The 19404-nt window shown below is 45.9% G+C and overlaps 1 protein-coding gene across 1 annotated transcript in view; it reads right to left on the minus strand.

Annotated features, from left to right (window-relative positions):
- Positions 1–19404, minus strand: part of Snx29 (sorting nexin 29) — a 386660-nt gene that overhangs the window by 90670 nt on the left and 276586 nt on the right. Inside the window, exon 16 of the mRNA XM_028778358.1 lies at positions 8052–8168. Within this exon, the coding sequence (XP_028634191.1) occupies positions 8052–8168 (117 nt within the window). The remainder of the gene's footprint in view (positions 1–8051; positions 8169–19404) is intronic.

Here is a 19404-nt window from a genome sequence, read left to right on the forward strand (position 1 = left end):
ATATATATATATATATATATATATATATATATATATATATATATATAGCATCTACATCAGAAAACTCAAAACTTATCCATGTAACCTCATATGCAAAAACAATCTTTGCAGATGTAACAAATAATGTTCCTTCCAGGAAGAAACTGACCTAACTTTTTATCTCTTTTGTCAACAAATAGCAAGTAAGGTCTGCTAAAGATGGCTGCATACTGATATCTAACAGCCCCTTGATAATTACACCTCCCCAGGTGTAACACACCCCTCTTTTGAACTCGGTGATTGTTATACAAGGTGTTTTTTTTAGCTGAGTCAAAGCAGCAAAAGGAGCTCTGCTAGACAACCACCTGTCCCCACTCTGTCTAGCAGGCTGAGCAACAGCAGGCACAGTCACTTTGCTATTCAGAGCCTCCATAGTTCCTGAGTAGAGGAAGATGCAGGGAAAAGGGGCAGACTATGGTTGCCTGCTGCTTGACATCCATTCATTTCCAGGGAACTCATATCACTGGCTGATTTAACCCAGAGATGGATACCAAATAACTCAAGCTAACTAGTGTAGCCTACTCTGGTCATAGAGATTAGTTCTGGGTGGTTCAGTGAGCTATGCCAACTCTACCATAGTGGTCCCACGGCTGTTCATGATGCTGGGGCTGAGGTTCACTCTTTCTCTCAGTGATACACTGGGCTATTCCTGGAGTTGCTACCATCCACAGAAGGCAGTTGTGGCAGGGGACAGTGAGGACAGAATAGTGTACAGATGGGCTATTTCATGACATGGACTCCACAGTTTGTACTTATCTACAGCACAGTGCCTGGCTTGCTGAGGCCTGTCTAGGCTTCCTCTCGGTCCTCCACTGGAGGTATTCTAAGTGATATGGACACCACAGATGCAGAGATCCCTCCCAGCTTATGTTCTGTTTTCTGTCAGTCTGTAAGCTTACACAGCAAGGCCAAGGCCTGAAAATGAAAACCCAAAGGAAGCTGCTCAACCCTCCTTCCAAGGGGAGCACTTTGTCAGCACAACACAGCCTTCCCTGACTAACACATTAGACCCCATTTAGAGATATGAAAACTGAGTCTGAGGAAAGTAAATCATGGATCTTGTATCCAGCCATGCTACCCAGAATAGAAGAGAGAACCTGTTGACATCAGAATCTGAGGGCCCAGAATCCTTCCTCATGACAGCTAACCTGTAGCTTTCAGGGCAGCTTGGGTATGTGCTCTTGATGTCAGGACCAGAGGCAGAGCAATTTCCATTGCCAAGAGCCTTCCTTCTCCACAGGCTTCTTTCTCTATTGAGTTCTGGGTTTTCTGAAAGCCACTACAAAATGTTCAAGTTCTTCTGTGACTGATGGATAACTTCTTACCCAAATTAGAAACAGTTTCAATTTAGGTATCAAAGAAATCATGGATGGGCGATACTTGCTGCAATAGCTCCTTATACTTGACAGCAAGGTAAAAACATGACAAGAGCAACGTGGCCAGCTAGAGACTGATACACAGAGCTGGGCTGGGATACTAAATGTCAGTCAAATTCAATGAGCATGCTCTGGGCATCCAGAGTGAGGATGCTTGGTAAGAAGAAGTCACTTGTTCAGTAAGTATTTAATAGCCTATAGCAGGTGCTGGGAGCTCAGCCAAGTAGAGAAGAAACAAATGGAGAAGAGACAACCAGTTCTGTGCTGAATGACGATAAATGTCTTGAGGAGAGTGCACCATGACAGCACGGCATGCACACAGGACTGTGACCCCCCACGTGTCTGATCTGAAGGCGTGCTCTGTAAACTTAAATCTCACATCATTCTCCATGGTGGGTGGTACTAGTCTTAGCTAAAGATGAGGACAGGTCTGGAAAACCAAGAGACCTTCTGGTTCCCTCACTGGTAGTCACGGGCACCTTAAGTCATCTGGGCCTTCCTGTCTGTCTTACAGGATTGCTAGGACAGTACAGCACTTGGAATGTGGCACGGAGCACAAATGCGCTGGGTAGACGCTGACCTTTACTGTAGGCAGGGTGTGGGCATCATCTTACTTTTAAGGGTTTCTTTATCTCCCAGAGAAGCCAAAAGATTTATTGATAAGACTAGTGAGTGTAAGAAGAAGCTATGTCAGAACAAAGCAGGACAAGGCAGCTCTAGCCACAGAGCTCTGTCTCCAAGGGTGGCCTCAGACCTTCAAGGAAGCTGAGAAATCACGGGGATGAAGGAGCCAGCACATATTCATGAATGGAGACAGGAAAGTCTCAGAACAACCTAACAGCATAATTATCCCACAGATGTTAAAAATAAGCAAGCACATCTTATATGCATATACATTTAAGTCTATGCACTGTATACGCATGAAAGACATCCAGAAGGATGTGTACTGAAGTGTCCGCAGCAAGGTCACTGGAAGAGAGGAACCTATATTCTGCCCTTCAAATTATTGAAACTCTTTCAGGATATGTTTTTTATATTGTGCTATTTGGAAAATTTTGAAAGTGTTTTAAAAGACACAAGGGTTAAAGGGTAAAGCTTCACAAACGGAAACGGCAGCAACAGGTGGTGAAGCCATCAAGAGTGCCGAGAGTAAGCCAGTCCGGCCTTGGCAGCCACCACTTAATTTTGAACAAACCTAATGTACGGCTTCCCACAGTCACTATCTGCATGTACATTACAACTCCTAGTAATTTTCTTTCACATTTCAAAATTAATCAAGTCTCCAGAAAAAAAAATTATGGACTATAAGTACCATGGTCACACTCTTTGTGACTAATTCTCCATCTTTAAGTATTCATAAATGCTTTTTAGTAAAGTCTTAAGCTTAAAAATAAAAAGGCAACTAACCCAGGCTTTCTGACCAAATCTATTACTCTAGTTACTTGGGAGACTAAGTCATGGTGATTATAAGTTCAAGGCTAGCCTGGGCTACAAAGCAAGCTCAAGGAAAGCTAAGCAACCTTGTGAGACCCTGTCTCAGAAGGAAAAGTAAACAGAGGGCTGCAAATACAGTTCAGTGAGAATGCTTCCCTTCCATTGTTCTTGGTTCAATCCTGTCACACACACACGCGTGTGTGTGCACATACATACCCACACGCACGCACACACACACACAGAGAGGCACATATTCCAATCAGAAAATAACCTTGCACCCTAGAGGGCATGAGCACCAAGCACTGGCTGCAAGCTTGGCTCTTCCAGGATCGGGGGTGACTTGCACTTGGCATCAATGTTCATGCTGGTAACAACAGGGATATTCCTCAACAGTAGAAATAGAGAATGCCACTTAATCAGGAAAAAAAAAAGAATAAACATAAGGCAAGCTGGGATCTTTCTAAATTTGCCAAAATCCCCAAACAAGGAGATATCTCTCCAGTGTTTGGCAGGCATATTTTATTTTATTCTTTAGCATCTGAGAGTGTTCCATTCAAGCTCTGGATGATAAAATCATCTTGGTGTCCATGCCAAACAACGGCACAGTCAAAGCAGACAGATGCACATCAGAGACAGAGATGGCAGAGCCAAAGAGAGGTGACTCTAGAAAGCGACACACTCACTCAGGAAGGTAAAGAGGATAGACAGAGAAACGGCAACACAGGAGAAAAGGGACAGACATGGGAAGAGAGAGGTAGGGGAGAGAGAAACAGGGAGAGAGAAGCACACAGACTTAGAAGCAATAGTGAGGAGGAGGGTTGGCGGGGAGAGGAGGGGAGGAGAGCAGAAGGGAGGGAAAGCAGGAGGGAAGCAGAAGAAGCTAGATGAACTGTTCACTGCCAGGCTGCTCAATGGGGCCCCAGGGGCCAGGAATCAGTGTTTGGACAAACACCTCAGGCAGACTACCAAAATAGAGGCAGGAGGGCCTGGCAATGAACACCATCTTATCTGACCCCAATGACCTGGGGTCACACATGTGGCCTCATTTTCTTGGGCCCCACAACTCAGTGACCAGGCCATGTTCCTGAGGCACAGCAGCCTTTGATGAATCCATAGGAAACATATCAGGAACCTGCAGCATAAGGAACTTTCAGAGCTTTTCCACTGCCTTTCTCAGAAAAGAGTTGTGAATTCCTTCCTAGAAACCCTGTCCCTGGAGAAGGAACTTCTGGGAACATTGTGTATAGCCAGGTCTGTGAAGAGCGCAGTGGAAGGTCCTGAAGCAAAGACAACCTACTGTGCTGCCTTTTACCTAATAGATATTTTTCCATCAGAGTCCTCCTCACACATAGGAATCACTGCTCTGCTTTTAGGAACATCATCCTTCTCCAACTTGATGCTTCCAAAGAGCCCCTTCTAACTAACTCCAAGGCAAAACAGTCAGTGTGATCAAAACAATAACAGAAGCTTATAAGCTTTTAAAATAAAAACTAAATAAGCAACAACAACAGCACCAGCAACAACAAACCTTTGAGTGCACACTGCCAGAAGGAAGGAAGGTCAGCAGAGTGCTCCGCACCACACAGTGAGACCTCTGAGCCTCACCAGGGTCCATGAGTGTCTACACCACCCAGAGTGCTGTGCCCAGGATGTGCCTCACCAGAGGCTGCTGGGCCGGAGGAGGAACTGAAGTGTGTGAACTGAAGGGGCAGAGGTGAAGGGTCATGACGCTTGAGTTTGTAAGTGTTATGGTTTGGCTGAAAGCCTCACAGGCCCATGTGCGGAAGCGTTTGGTCCTTGGCTATTTGGAGAAGCTGTGGAACTATGGCGTCTAGCAGGAAAGAGTAGGCCACTGGGTGGGAGAGGGAGATTGGGGTTTATAGCTCAGCCTATGTCCCTCCTGACTGCCTATGCCATGTAACCCGCCACCTCAAGCTCATACTACTTCAGCCATAAGCCTCTCCTACACCACCATGATGGACCATTCCCCTTTAACTATGAGGCACAAGAAAATCTTTCCTCCTCTCAGCTACTTCATCCAGGTCATTTTAGATTTGTTATTCTAATTCACACGTGTGAGTGTTTTGCCTATATGTATGTATGTACACTTTGAGCATGTTTTGTGCCCTCAAAGGTCAAAAGGCATTGGATGCCCTGGAACTGGAGCTACGGGTATTTGTAAAGCACTATGTGGATTTTCAGAACAAAATTTGAGTCCTTTGTAAGAGCAACAAGTGCTCTTAATCACTGAGCAATCTCCTTAGCCTATCCAGGTATTTTAACAAAGGAAGGAGAAAAGTAACTCATATAGGAAAATAAGGTTTTTTTTTTCCCTAGAGTCCAAAAGGTTGGCATTTTTAACTGTTAAATAAAATCCAGTCTCTAAGATCAGATTGAGCCCTGCCCCTTCTCACTGTAAGTCTATTTTGTCTTCTGTTGTATTAGGGCCACAACCAGTAGCACCGTTAGATACAGTGGGGAGAAAATGACAACTCGTGCTTAGGGCAGCACATCACACTTTGGGCAGTGTAGACATTTGAATAAATTTGGCCCAAGGGAAGTGGCACTATTAGGAGGTGTGGCCTTGTTGGAGCAAGTGTGTCATTGTGTAAGTAGAATTTGAGAGATCCTGTACCCCATCCAGTGTGGAAGAGACCCTCCTGGCCGCCTGAAGAAGCCAGTCTTCTGATGGCCTTCAGATCAAATTTTAGAACTCTCGGCACCTCCTGCACCATGTCTGCCTGGATGCTGCCATGCTCCTACCTTGATAATGGACTAAACCTCTGAAACTGGAAGCCAGCCCCAATTAAATGTCCTTTATAAGAGTTGCTTTGGCCATGGTGTCTCTTCATAGCAACGGAAACCCTAATTAAGATAAGCAGTAAGTAACACACACTTAGTTACTGCCAGCTCCTCAGATCAGCAGTTATAATCTGTACAGTCTCCATCCTTCTCAACAAGAATGAAGTGTGGAAGTTTCTTCTGTAAAAGTGTTCACAGTGACACTAGTCATTCACGGTGACACTAGTCATCTACTCTTTCAGCATAAAGGACACACAAGGGCACTGCCTAAGTTCAAACTGAGGGTATTCTGAGAAATGGGCCACCGCTCACTTTCTGTCTGCCCATGGTCCCCTCTTCAGCCATCCCTGAAAGCTAGAACACTCAGGGCTAGAATAGAAACAGGAGTATCATGAAGACCTGCACTATTCATGGGAGACAGAAGTCAGCATCTGGACATCTAGACTCACCACTCATTGTCCTTTCTTATTCACAGTGCTACAGAAGCATCAAGAACAAGAGCCACTAACTGATGGAGACACAGAGTAACTGACCTAGAGGGTGACAAGAGATGGGTGCTGCCATCATGAAGAGAGAGACAGCAGAGTTTGCCGGACAGCTGACAGGAAAAAGTCAAACCAGAATCACACCACCAGTGAAACGAAACCAACCCCACGCATCCAGACTCAACGTCAGCTTAAGGAAAATGACAACAGGAGGGTGAGTCACAGCACCATCCGCTGATGCCGTCAGGGAAACCAGTGTAAAATGCCAGGACGGAAACAATCCAGTGCTGTCCATCAACTGCAAGGGAGAGGGAGGAGGACCCAACAGACAAAATGTAGGAAAAAAAAGCCAGATTCCCAAAGGCAGGGTGATGGACGGCAAAGGCTGAGGCAAGAAGAAAGGATTAGTGTTTTCCTGCAGGTGGAGAGTCGGTCAGTCTCCAGAGAAGCATGGTGGGCAGCTGCACAACCCAGGAAATACCCAGCTGAGCTCTCTGTTAAAACTGTTGCAATGAGGTAGGTACTTTTATCTTCATTTTTAAATTATGAGAAAAAAACCTAAGGAGACAATCAATAAATGACATCGTGTGGGCCTCATGTGGATCCCGGATTTTAGGAATCTATTTAAAATGAGACAGGTGGACATTTGAATACAGATACTGGCTGCTGTGAAGGGTTTGGTGGACATAAGAGGTAGGATGGCATAGCATTTACAGTTTCTTATTTTTAAAAGGTTTTTCCATTTCTTTCAAATTTGTCTCTTACACATCAGATCCCAACTGCAGTTTTCCCTCCATCCCTTCCCCAAGTCTCTCCCCCCTTACCTTCCCTATCCCTCAGACCCATCCCACCTCCACCCCCCCTCAGAAAAGAGCACGCCTCCTCCCAGGGCCATAAACCAAATACTGCAAAACAAGCTAGAATAACATTTTCTTCTTTTAGACATATACAGTAGGATGGCCAGAGGGAAAATACTACTTAGTATTTGACTCAAATAACACAGAAGGGGAAACAGGAAATGGCATGTTGAAATAGAACCGATGATGGCTGGTGAGAGCTGAGCTTGGCAATGAAGACTTGAGCGTGCACACTACTTCCCTGCCAACCTTTGGAACTTGGTGCTTTGCATAGGAAGTGTTTAATGAAAAAGAAGCTATGATAGGCATGCATGAAAGGACCAGCATCCAAACTGACAGCATCACAGTTCAAAATGTTATAAAGCAGGGAACAAAGTAAATGTCTAAAGGACACGACTGATCACAGGTTGTTTTATCAGGTACAGAATGATTGAACCAAGGAAATGACCCGACTAAATCAAGCATTTCTTAACTAGGGGTGTCTGGGGAGATGGAATTAGTACCCTCTAGTGAAAAAACAAAGGCAGGGATCCCAGAATTCACAGGTCAGCCCCACAACAACAATTACATGAGCAAAAATGTCAATAGCCTGCAGGAAAAGCCCTGTGACTCGACCTACACAGATGCTCCTCAAAGGAAACTACTGAACCAAAACAACCAAAACTAAGCAATGAAAAGCTCCACATCAGCGGATTCCATGGGTATAAGTTAAGAACACAAACCCAAGCCTATTTCCTGACCGTGGAGTTCTGTCCATGCAGCAGAGCACAGACAAACAGAGGGAGGCTCTAAGTTAGTGAGGAGCACGGCACTGAGGGAGGAGCACAGAACACGCCTATATGACTGCACACACAACTGCATGACTCTCTAATAATACAGTCTGCATGGTGCAGCAGGGCTGTGTGCTCATTCGGTTCCTGTACCTTTCTAGGTCACTGACACCACCAGGAGTGAAATAACTCATTCCTGTGGGTAGCAGAAGTCTGGTGGACACACACGGAGAGCAGGCAGAGTGAAGAGGCAGGGCTCAGACCTGCTTGCTGGTGGGGAGCACTCACCGGGCCTCGGAGGTCAATCAGCTCCTGCCTCATTTGGGACACCAGGGCTTCCTTGGCCACCAGGGCCCTGTGTAGACGCTCATTGAACTCAATCAGCTCTCCATGCATCTCGGCCACCTGGAAAGGCAAGCAGGACATCATCAGCCTCAGGAGTGGCCCTCCTCACGCTGAGCCCCTGTTTCTGGCAGTCTCCCTCCTGCCAGAGACCATGGCACTGTGCACCCAGCAGTGGCATACAACCTTCCTCGAGTTGGGTGAGTCTGGCAGTTTATGGTCAGAAGATGACAGTGCTAGACCATTTCAAACTTTAACAACACTTGTCTTGTTTGGTAGTCTCAGTTATGCTTGTCGAGAAGGTTCCTGCTGGGGCTGGAGGTATATATACCTCAGTGTAGCATGACTGCCTGTCATGCATGAGACCCTGGGTCCAATACTTAGCAGTGCAAACACATGCAGCTGGTCAAGCTTGCAGTGAGCCACAGAAGCTTCCAAACTCAATTATTCAACATGTTTGGCTGGTTTCCAAAGAAACAAAGATGGGGTGCTATAAGGTAGTTTGTAGTCAATGAAAGGCCACGCAAGTATGACTTCTGCAGTTTGGTGAGCCATGAGAGAGTGTTCTAAAATGCTGTTCCTAAACCCTTCAGGAAGACTCCTGTGCAAGCAGCTTCACTTGGCTTGACCACTGATTGCTAACAGACTCCTCCCATACCTGGATTCACACAGCATTTACTACATGTTGGGATACACACAATGATGCCAGGCTATTTATCAGAGGCATTTAACATGATACATAAAATATGCATACTGCCAGAGGAGGGACATGGGGGGGGCAGTAAAGAGATGACGCGAATCTCACATCAAAGAGAAAAAGGGAGCGCCCCCCTTTTTTTTTATTACAAAGACAAATATGCAGAAGGAAACACTTCCATGATGGGGTTTCAGTACTATCTCTTTGACACTTCTGTACATAGAACAGAGAACACAGTCTGCTCACTTTTGCTTCTATCTGCTTTCTCTGTGGATCCAATGTGCATCCAATGTCCCCGACATGCCAACCTCACCATGAATATGAAACACTAAGTGCAGATGGCATCAAGGATGCCTTCAAGCAATGTAGTGAGCAAAGCAGAGGTGGAGAAGTCAGTGACTCTCAGCATCTCTTTGCTTACAGAAAGTTATTTTCCCCACTTGCCTAATTCTTCACAAAAGCTTAAGTTACTCTCATGTGAAACGCACATAATATCACAATATGCCTGTAGACTGTCCACATGGAAGTCATGTGATCTCCTGGGGCTTGATGTCAAGTTGTGCAGGAAGTTCACAGCTGCTGCACCACTGCTGACAGACTTGCTAATATGTGCGTTTCAGATAGGAAACTATCATTTCCTAGGGTGTTGTGGGAGTCAGAGCGCTGCAGCAATTTTCCATAAAAGCTTCCAACATCAAACCATACAGGGCTCCAGAGCATTCACTGTGAGCTGACAAACCCTGGCTCCCTTTTGCAGACACAACAGTGGTCTGTAACAGACAAAGCTTGGTCTTAACTGAGGAATGGCGGGGTGAGGAGCCCGTGGAACTGAAGAGAGAAAACTTGATTGGAATAATTTCACCATCAAGCTATGATGTGCGTTGTTACAAGGCTAATCTGTGAAGGCAAGCTTTCTGTCTCACTTCGAGTTTTTATAGAGCATATTCTTACATATAACCAGTCAGATAAACAGCTTACACTGACCTAAGCCACGAGAACTTACTATTTTTCAAATAACTATTTCCAAACCAAACACAACTAGAAGCAACTTCTGGGGACTTAGAGAACCTCAGAAAAGGAATGTAAGTCACAAACGATCATAGAACTTAAAGCAGCCCTAAAGTCACCTGAAAGTGTGGTTAGCAGACAGCACCATATCTACCACAACACACTGGAACTACAAGACTGGATTTAGGAGAACACATACCCTCCCACCTGCTCCACTAAGGCTAACAGTTCCATCACATACCCTTACCTGCTGTTTGATACCCACAATGTGTCTACTAGGCCCAGGATAAAATCCACGTTCTCTCTTTCTCTCCATTTCTCACTCTTGGTCCCTTACTGATAACACTAGGCCCTGGCAGTCCTCTCTACTCCATGGCCATGCATAGACATAGGAAGTCACCCCACAGACAAGTAGAATGGCCTATGCACCTGAGGCTAATCATCACAAAATGGAAACTCAGACTATCACCTAACTGGCCCACAGTGCTGGTGTGAGAAGACACCTGTTCACAGGCATGGCAGCATTTTTGGAGCAAGGTAAATGCCCAGTACAAGGTAAATGCCTTCTGTATAATAAGTCAAGAGACATGGAGAAGGAGTTAGTGATGTCAAATGGAAAAGTGCCACAGAAGGAACCAGAACTGTAGTCTAGAAGCTCACTATCCCTCACAGTGGGACTGCCATGTTGTTAAGCACATGCTGGCAAGGCAGTAAGTGCTGGAGCACGTACATGCAGGAGTGACACAACTGTCTCCTGGGTGCTTGGTCAGCTGAATCATGACTGTAGTCTGGAGGAAAGGGGGAGCTTGGAAGATACCACTTTCAGAGCTGCAGGAGGCTGAGTGTTCCCTTCAAGTTGGAGCATCAAAGACAATGATCTTCAAATACAACAGGGCTGAGGGAACTTTTAAATCTGTGAGGATCCAGAGGCACCATAATTACCTGACAAACCACAAAGGATTATGACTGTAAGAAAAGCCTCTGGCATTCCCTTTCATACCATGATGTTCTCTGTCTTGTCACATTCAAGGAACTGCCTCACCCTCCTTCAAGTAGCAAAACAGACACTTCTTGGTTAAGACTGAGACAAGCACCAAATTTTAGTAGCAACTCAAGTTCTTCTAGTGACAACCAGAAGCACGTCTCAGATGCCTCAGGATCCATCTGAAGTGAACTTCACATGCTGTATCTTCTGGTCCTGTCTGCAGTAGCTGTTGGGAAAACGCACATGGTACCAACCTAGTTAAACCTAGCCTGTGCCCGCTGCCCCGGCAGATCTGTATTTTAGCCTCTAGGAGGCTTTAGGCACTTAGTGCCCCTTCCTACAGGGTAGACAACCATTCCTTACAGAAAAGACCACTGCAATGTGATACACCTCAGTGTCAGGATCAGACGGGGCAGGGCAGAGATTTGAACCCATGCCTTGGTAGCCTTTGCAGTGAGTGCTGCATAAATAGTTGAAGTCTAACCCCTTTTGTGGTAAGGAATGCAGGCTTGTCTTTCATTGTATGGACTAACAGCCCATGACCAAGTTGATCATGGATACTTGGTAGGTTCCATCCTGAGAAATGCAGATTTATCTCTCCTTAAACCCCAATTGAAATGGGAGGGACCTGGTATGAGCTATATGGTTTACCTGACAGAGACCTCTAGGACACAGGTGTCAGTAAGTGTCACTACCTGTCTGAACTACTGCCACAAGGTCCCCAGTGTTGACCTTCACTCTTCTTGGTACAGCCTTATGGGAAATCCATAAGCCAGCCTCATGAAAAGGTGACAAGCAGCCTCTCTTTCAGCCCAGAGGACATCCATGCCTGGTGGTATGCAAAGTCCAAGCATCCAGAAACAACATCAAAATAGCAGGTAAGACTGATACTTTCCTCATGGTTTCTGAGAAGCTGATCAAGAGAAAGAAAGCCAAATCACCCAGGAGCTACAACCCTGTGCTGAGCTCAGGGCCTTTTGCCTCAAGAGAATGAAGGAGGCTCCATATAGCTGCATGGATCTGCTTTAGGCAAAGGACCATCATCTCAGACTACCAGGATGGCTCACAACACCATTCCGCAGGTCCAGCTAGACCCACCCTGTCCTCTCCTCTGGCTTGCTGCAACCTTGGGCAGCTTACTTTCTCCTCAGTCGGGTTTAGTCTTGTTTGTGAAACAGGGAAAATAATAACACAAGTTTCAGAAGGCTTGAAAGGTTAATGTTTCAGAAGGGTACAGTTGGGAGGTACTTCATAAATGCCAGCCGTTGCTATCCTTCAAACAGAAACCCATAAATGTTACCCAGCAGTACCCTGGTTCTGTAGGACCAAAGCCCTCGATCTCTCTCAGGTCTGCTTCTCTCCCCCACCCACTGCCAGACTAAACCTGGACAAGCATCTTAGCACCCTCCGACTCCGAGTGTCGAGCTGGGTACTTTTAACAGAGCCTGAAGGAGGGTCAGTATGTATTTGTGGAGTGAAGGAGTCTTTAAGATGAGCTAAATGCCAGTGGGCCTGTTAGCTGCCGAGGGGATGAGCCAGTTAAAGGACTGGGTCCAGCTGAGACATACCCAGGAAGCATCTGCTATTGATGGCAGCCCTGCCTTCTCCCCTTCCTCCTCCTGACCCACCTGCTCCTCAGGCTAGAAGAGGCTTTCTGTGCTGGGAAGGAGGTGAGGCCCTGCAGAGCTGACAACCATCCCAGGATCCTTAGAAATCAATAGCAGCTCTTTGTGAACAAGCCTAGTATAGCTGGCAGAGCTTTTGAAAGAAGAGTCCAGATAAGGCTTTTAAAGTAATTCTTGACCCATTTTCACAGGGCTGGCTCACTGTGGTGTTTTATGCCTGTAATGGGTTCTAATTACCACCATTGTGTGGAGCTAGGTAAACCATGTGCTGAATTAACAGAAGGCCTCTCCCTTCCCCTCCACTGTCCCTCCCAAAACTGTTCCAGTAAGAATACACTTTGTAAGGGCCTGGGGCCCTGTGGCTGGATGACCTCTGTGCTCTATATCAGGACTGTGAACAGTCCAGGAGGCGCATTATCTACTGGTATGCATGATGGCTGGCTACCCAGCACAGTGCCCTATCCCTGTTTGCAAGCTTTGTGTGACATGGGTCTTAGTGTCCACTGCTGTAGAATCCCTATGTGGTTACAGACCTCAGCTCTCTGCCCTGTAAAACAAGTGCAGCACTAGTGGCATCCGGTGTAATGTCCGAGGCCTCAGGGGCTGCCACACGACTGTCTTATATGCACATAAGAGCTTGTCATTTTTGACATATAGTAAATGCTACAACCCAGCAGCTACTATTACTGAGGGGTCAGGAATGGTATTAGGGAGAGGATGGATGGATGCATGGATGCATGGATGCATGGATGGACAGATGGACAAAGTTTGGAGGGAAATAACTACAATTTGAGTAGAGCTTTGCTGGGGAAGGTTGCGGAGAGACGCACAGATGAAGAGCAGGGATGCAGGCCCCTCATCTGGTCGGCCACAACCCTTCCCTAATTGGAATGTATCCTCCCCCTCCTCCCCCTCCTCCCCTTCTTCCCCTTCCTCCCGCTTTCTCTCCCCTTGCCTCTTCATTACTTCTGTATAGCCCAAGGAATTTAACAGGAAACTATTGAAGGATTCTGAAGTTTGGATGTGGATAAACTAATAGAGTCCCTCCATATGCCTGGCTCAGCTGCTGAGCTCAGACCTGCCCAGCTCCAGTCTCAGCCCAACCCAAGTGTGAGCTCAGCCCCACCACTGTCACTCTGAAGCACACTGTCGATGCCATTTCATCATATTTGATGCTGTTCAAAGGCTTTAAGCACAGGAAGGACTTGAGCATCAGGATGGACTTCAGGAAGCAGCCATGTTCTCTCTTTGGGCATCTACATTCTGGCTTTCAGTTCCATTAAAAATGCACACCAGCCTCTCTCTACTTCTGGAAGACAGTATGACAAATATGACAAAGAGCCACGTGATTTTAAAATCATGGTGCGGGGATAAGTTTACAGAGGCATAGGAAAGTGAGAACTAACGGCTTAGGAGTATGTGCACAGCAGGACCCAGAACCTCTTCTCATCTACTGCCTTGCAGTGCAATGGCCAATGTATTATGCTGCTCCATTCTGGAACTATCTCCTCATTCACTTATTCAGCCATGAATCTGTGGGTCTTCAATCAACAAACATCTACTAAGCCAATGTATGCTAAGCCTGGTTCTGAATGTCAGTGGATCAGAACCTGACTCAGAGCGCTGGCATGCAGTGTGGTCAAGGGCACAGTAGAAGCTCTGAGGTCTCTGGAAGCGTTGAAGAAAGGCAATCAATTAGTATGGAGAAGGGTCCAGGGGATGTGACAATAAGCTGAGGCTTGAGGGCAAGACAAGAGCTGCACTACAGAGATAGGTCCAACCCCAGGCCTCTCCCCAGCATGCCTCCTACCTGATCTCATCCTATGAGCATGGGCTCCAGCATTGCTGATCAGGTTATAAGTCAGGTGGGAGAGGACTTCAGAGAAGCCAGTCCCACATGGGAGTCTGCCTGGGACTACTGATTATTATTCTAGAGAATGAATTACAAGGCCCAAAGTGTTATGTAAGGTTCCAAGACTTCTCTAGAAAATATCTCACCCTTGAGTGCTGCTTACGCATTAATTTTGCAGGACACTGGAGAGCTCAGGCTCTTTATAAAAAGATGCAAATTTTAAAATCATGTGGCTCTTTGTCATATTTGACTGTCTTCCAGAAGTCGAGAGAGGCTGGTGTGCATTTTTAATCATACTCCTTTGGAAGGAATACACACAGACCTCCTGAATATTTCAACTACAGCTCAATAAATTAGATCTAAGTTTCAAAGGAGAGATAGTAAATGAAAAAGACTAACTTTATGAATATCAAGATGGCTTTTCTCCCCTGAGAGTCCCCTCCTCATACCAAACAGCACTCATGTACATGTGAGCAGAGCCCGCTAAGGGGAAGAAGGCTTGCACCTGCAGGGGAAGAGAGTAGGTTTATCTGTGTAAGTTGTAACCTGTGGGCACAAACACCTATACATAGGAGCACAGCACATTCAAGCATAGCAGCAGCAAGGGACACTGTTCTGAGGGTTGACAGGGAGCAAGCTGGATGGCCCCATCTGACAGTTGCATGCTGTGTGACCACTGTGTGCCTTGATTCCTACATCTATCTAATGGCACCATGTCCACGGTTACATGATAGAGTTGCTATTAGCATTAAAGAAACTTGTCTTAAATGAAGGCTCTGGAAACAGGAGCAAACTTTCCCTTTGATGGCTCGAGTGCAGTCAACAGCTACAACTCGCACCGTTTAAGCTCCATGGTTGTCACGCTGGAAAGGCAGGATGGGATGGTTTTCCAAATAGCCAACATGGAATTTAAGTGCAAATGCCTGGTTTCAAATCTGGTACTACATGTGTAGACTGTGTGCTGTGCCCAAGACCTGCTGTCATTTCTGTCTACGTGAGGACATGACACTTCTGTTTCATCAGCAAAACAGAGATACTCCCACCAATGGGCCTGCAGAATGTGGCTAAAGTTGTGTCTGCTTAAGCACTGAGCAGGCCTTTACCCTTATCAGCATCGCATCCTTCCTTCACAGAAGGCTGCCCTACCACTCCATACTTTATCAGAGACAAAACATAGCAGTACCCAAGCACTATCCTGCTGGGCTGATCCCCTCAGAGAAGCCCACCCAACCTGATCTCCTCTGTTCTGTGTCCTCAGTTCCCAATGCTGTAGACGATGGATTCTATCTGCAGAGTCAAAGAACACTGTAAAAGAGTTCACATGCAGCAGCCTGGCCAGGTTGGTAGCCCTTCCAGGCTCAGATCCAGCACTGCACGTCAGTCAACCCCAATACCTCATATTCTGTGTATGAGCTGCTGGACTCTAAGGAGGCAGTGCTGTACAACCAGATCTGGGAGGACATCATCGCCATTGAAGATGAAAACTTAAAGCATGGTTGTGATCGAAAATGGCATCGGCCACCCAGCCACAGGACCGAGGAGCAGCTTTAAGAAGTCTGAGAGAACCATAGAGGTCCTATAGAGCCATCAGTATCCCTGGAACAAGTGTGGGGAAAAAAGAAAAGAAAAGGCTTGCTCTATGGGAAGATGCCTTTACAAAGTGGACTCACAATACTGGAAAGAAAGATGGTGGAACAGAGCCATGTGCATGAGAGAACAGCAAGCCACAGATGTGGAGGAGGGATGGGAACGATACAGGAATATAGTACAGTAAGAACGGGGCATGACTGGTCCTCAGCCTGCAGGCCTGCCTGCTGCAACATGGAGCTGCCACTACTGCTCACCACACTGGGAGGAGAAGAGCACAGGGCCATGACACTGCCCACAGGCTGCAAGTGCAGCAGTCATGCCCCATGTCTCTCGGGTGGCCAGCATGGAGTATCAAGGAGTGCTGTGGTCTGAGCTCACTTGGATCCTGTCCCTAGACACGCTGCCTAGCTGCAAGATCACCCTGACTATGGGCAACAGCAGGAAGTCAAGTCAAGTCTTAGTGATAGCTATTCATGATGCTTCAGAAACCAGAAACCCTGAACTATACTCATGGCAATGGGTATTTGCATGTAAAGATATTTAGACAAAAAATATATTGAGTAACACTGCAGTTTCTAACACCACTCTGACAGACAAATTTGCAATGGAGGAGTGGGAAAGACAGAGGAACAAAGTAGTGCGTAGGACAGAAGGGGAATCATGTTGATATCTGTGGTCCTGCTGCCACTAGGGGCCATGTCTGGGTCCATGGTCTGTGCCACTGCCTGAAGCTATGTCAATGTCTGTGTCCCATGCTGCTACCATGGGACAGTCTGGGCCTGTGGTCCTGCTGCAGCTGGGGAGCATGTTGATGTCAATGTTCTATATTTCCCCCAGAGACCATGGTGAGGTCCATGGTTCATGTTGCCACCAGGGGCCATGTCTGGGTCTGAGATTCTACTGGAACTGAGGTCCATGTTGGTCCATGGCCTGTGTTACCACCAAAAATCATGTGGCTGTCTGTGGTCTGTGTTGCTGCCACTAATGGCCATGTAAATTTAAAGGCTTCCAGTTTAGGTTGCTACTTTTAGGGGCAGAGGGCAGGATGTAGAGTTTGTCATAGAAGCCTTCCATGACCCTCTTTCTCATCTGTATGTCTGCAACCATTGATGTCATTGCAAAAGTAACTTCCTTGCTCTTTACAGTCAGCAGGAGCATAGAGCATGGGCTTCCACAGAGGTTCTGGCAACAGCACACAGTCCCTGCCTGCAGTAGGACCACACAACCAGACTAGGCCCCAGAGGCAGCCCAGAGTACACACCACAGATATCACCATGGCCTCAGGTGGCAGCACCAGTCACTCAGAAAGATAGGAAACAATTACCCAGCTGGAAAGCTATGGGATTTTCTCATATGAACTGAATTTGTCATTATAAAAATTGTCCAACCTTCTCCCATTCCACAGACAGATACTTATTTTATTGATGGCGAAACTAATGGTATAGGAGGGATTCGTGGCCCAGATACTCAATTCATTAATACTTCTTTTTCCTCAGCCTAACAGGTGGAACTGGATGTTTTGATTGATCTATAATAGTTAATTCATAGACTCTTAAATATCATTTCAGATTCTGCTTACATTGAAGAATTATTTCAGGCAATAAATTTATACTCGTACACACACTAACTTCCCAGGTTCTATCGTAGAAGGAAATAAGCAAGCTGATGTAGGAACCTGAACTATTTTTACATCTCCAGAAGAAAAGTGGGAAGGGGTGTGCATCTGTCACTGCAGATGGATCCACTGAAACACTATGGATTCTTTTCTGGCTCCTATAGCCCAGGGCCATCAAGGACAATGGCAGAGAACAGGAGATAGTGGGAGTCACCAGAAAGATAACAAACCTCCAGATAAAGGGCAAAAAGAGACGAGCTGTCTTAGTTAAGTTTCCATTGCTGGATAAAACACCATGACCAAAACCAAGTTAGGGAGGAAAGAGTTTATTCAGATTATACTTCTAGATCATAGTCCATCACTGGAGGAAGTCAGGACAGGAACTCAAACAGAGCTGGAACCTGAAGGCAGGAGCTGATGCAGAGGCCATAGAGGGATGCTGCTTACTGGCTTGCTCAGCCTGCTCTCTTACAGAACCCAGGACCACCAGCTCCGGAAATGGCACTGTCCACCATGAACTAGGCCCTTACTCATCAATCACTAATTGAGGAAATGCCTTAAAGCTGGATATCATGGGGGCATTTTCTCAACTGAGGCTCCTCCTCTGAGGACTCTAATTTGTGTCAAGTTGACACACAAAACCAGTCAGTACACAAGCATATCATCAGAGGTCAAGTCTGCCCACCTGGGGTCATATTAAGGCCCCACAAACCAAGGGAGAACTTATTTTACTAATGCCTCTGTGCTTATGAATGGACTATGGGACTGTAATAGACTGATTCATTCATCTGGAGAAAGGATTGTGTTTAGTCTTAGCTTGGGATTTAAACCACTTCCTACTTATATAGGACATCATAACATTTATATTCCTATTAAAGGCAAATATGGGTTTCCATTCTATAAGAGACCAGAGCTACTAATCACATAGGTCTCTTTTCAAGCCATTGTCTAGGTTTTTATGATCAGTATGATGATGTAAGCACTAGTGCTGGACTTCGTTTGGATCCACGCTCTTAGTGGCTGAGCAGCAGACACTATGCTTTCACTGCTCTAATATTGTCATTTGCTTGCTTATAGGAACCTCATATATCAAGTAACAGATTCATCTACATCTCAAAACAGTTCTGGATCTCCGGCTATTAAAAAATAAAAAAGGGGGGAGATGACACAATAGGGTTCAAGAATGGAGTCTTATGAGGAGATTCCTGAGTGCTTGTGAGAAAAAAAAAAAAACAAAAACAAGAAAAGACAAGTTTGTGACCTCAGCTTTTTGTTTTGTTTTTTTCAAAAACAAAGACTTGTTCTTGGCTTATGCTTTTGTGCCTTTCCCAGGCATAGCAGATAAGAGTGAGTCTGCTTCAGCTTACTCTTTACAACTGGCCCCTCTTATGTTCATATGCCTCCATGGAAAAAACATGTTTTGCCACATGCGGCTTGTCTTTGTGAGTGACACTTTATTCAGGTGACTCTTCTTAACTGTCAGAGTATAAACTGTCTGATGCTCTGAATAAAGCTAACTATTGCATGAAACTTTAGTCCGCCTCATTCTGAAGCTCCATTCTCACAGGTTTCACATTTAGAGCAGTACAACACAACAGAAACAGATCTGACCTAAAGGCATTTTCAAATGCTAAACATAGACAATCAACAGAACTCCAAAGCTGCTTTCACAGTTGATGATCTATATCCAGTAACAACATACACCTATTGGTTGAGCTACACCCAGGGAAAGATCTACACACATTGATAATCTACACCCAGTGGATGTCTACACTCAGTGATGATCTATACTCAGTGAATAGTCTACACCCAGCGATGGTCTACACCCAGCGATGGTCTACACCCAGTGCACAGTCTATCTAGAGTGCACAGTCTACACCCAGTGATAGTCTACACCCAGTGATGGTCTACACCCAGTGATGGTCTA

This window comes from Grammomys surdaster, unplaced genomic scaffold (assembly GCF_004785775.1).
Source record: "Grammomys surdaster isolate TR1022 unplaced genomic scaffold, NIH_TR_1.0 334, whole genome shotgun sequence".
NCBI classification, from domain to species: Eukaryota; Metazoa; Chordata; class Mammalia; order Rodentia; family Muridae; genus Grammomys; species Grammomys surdaster.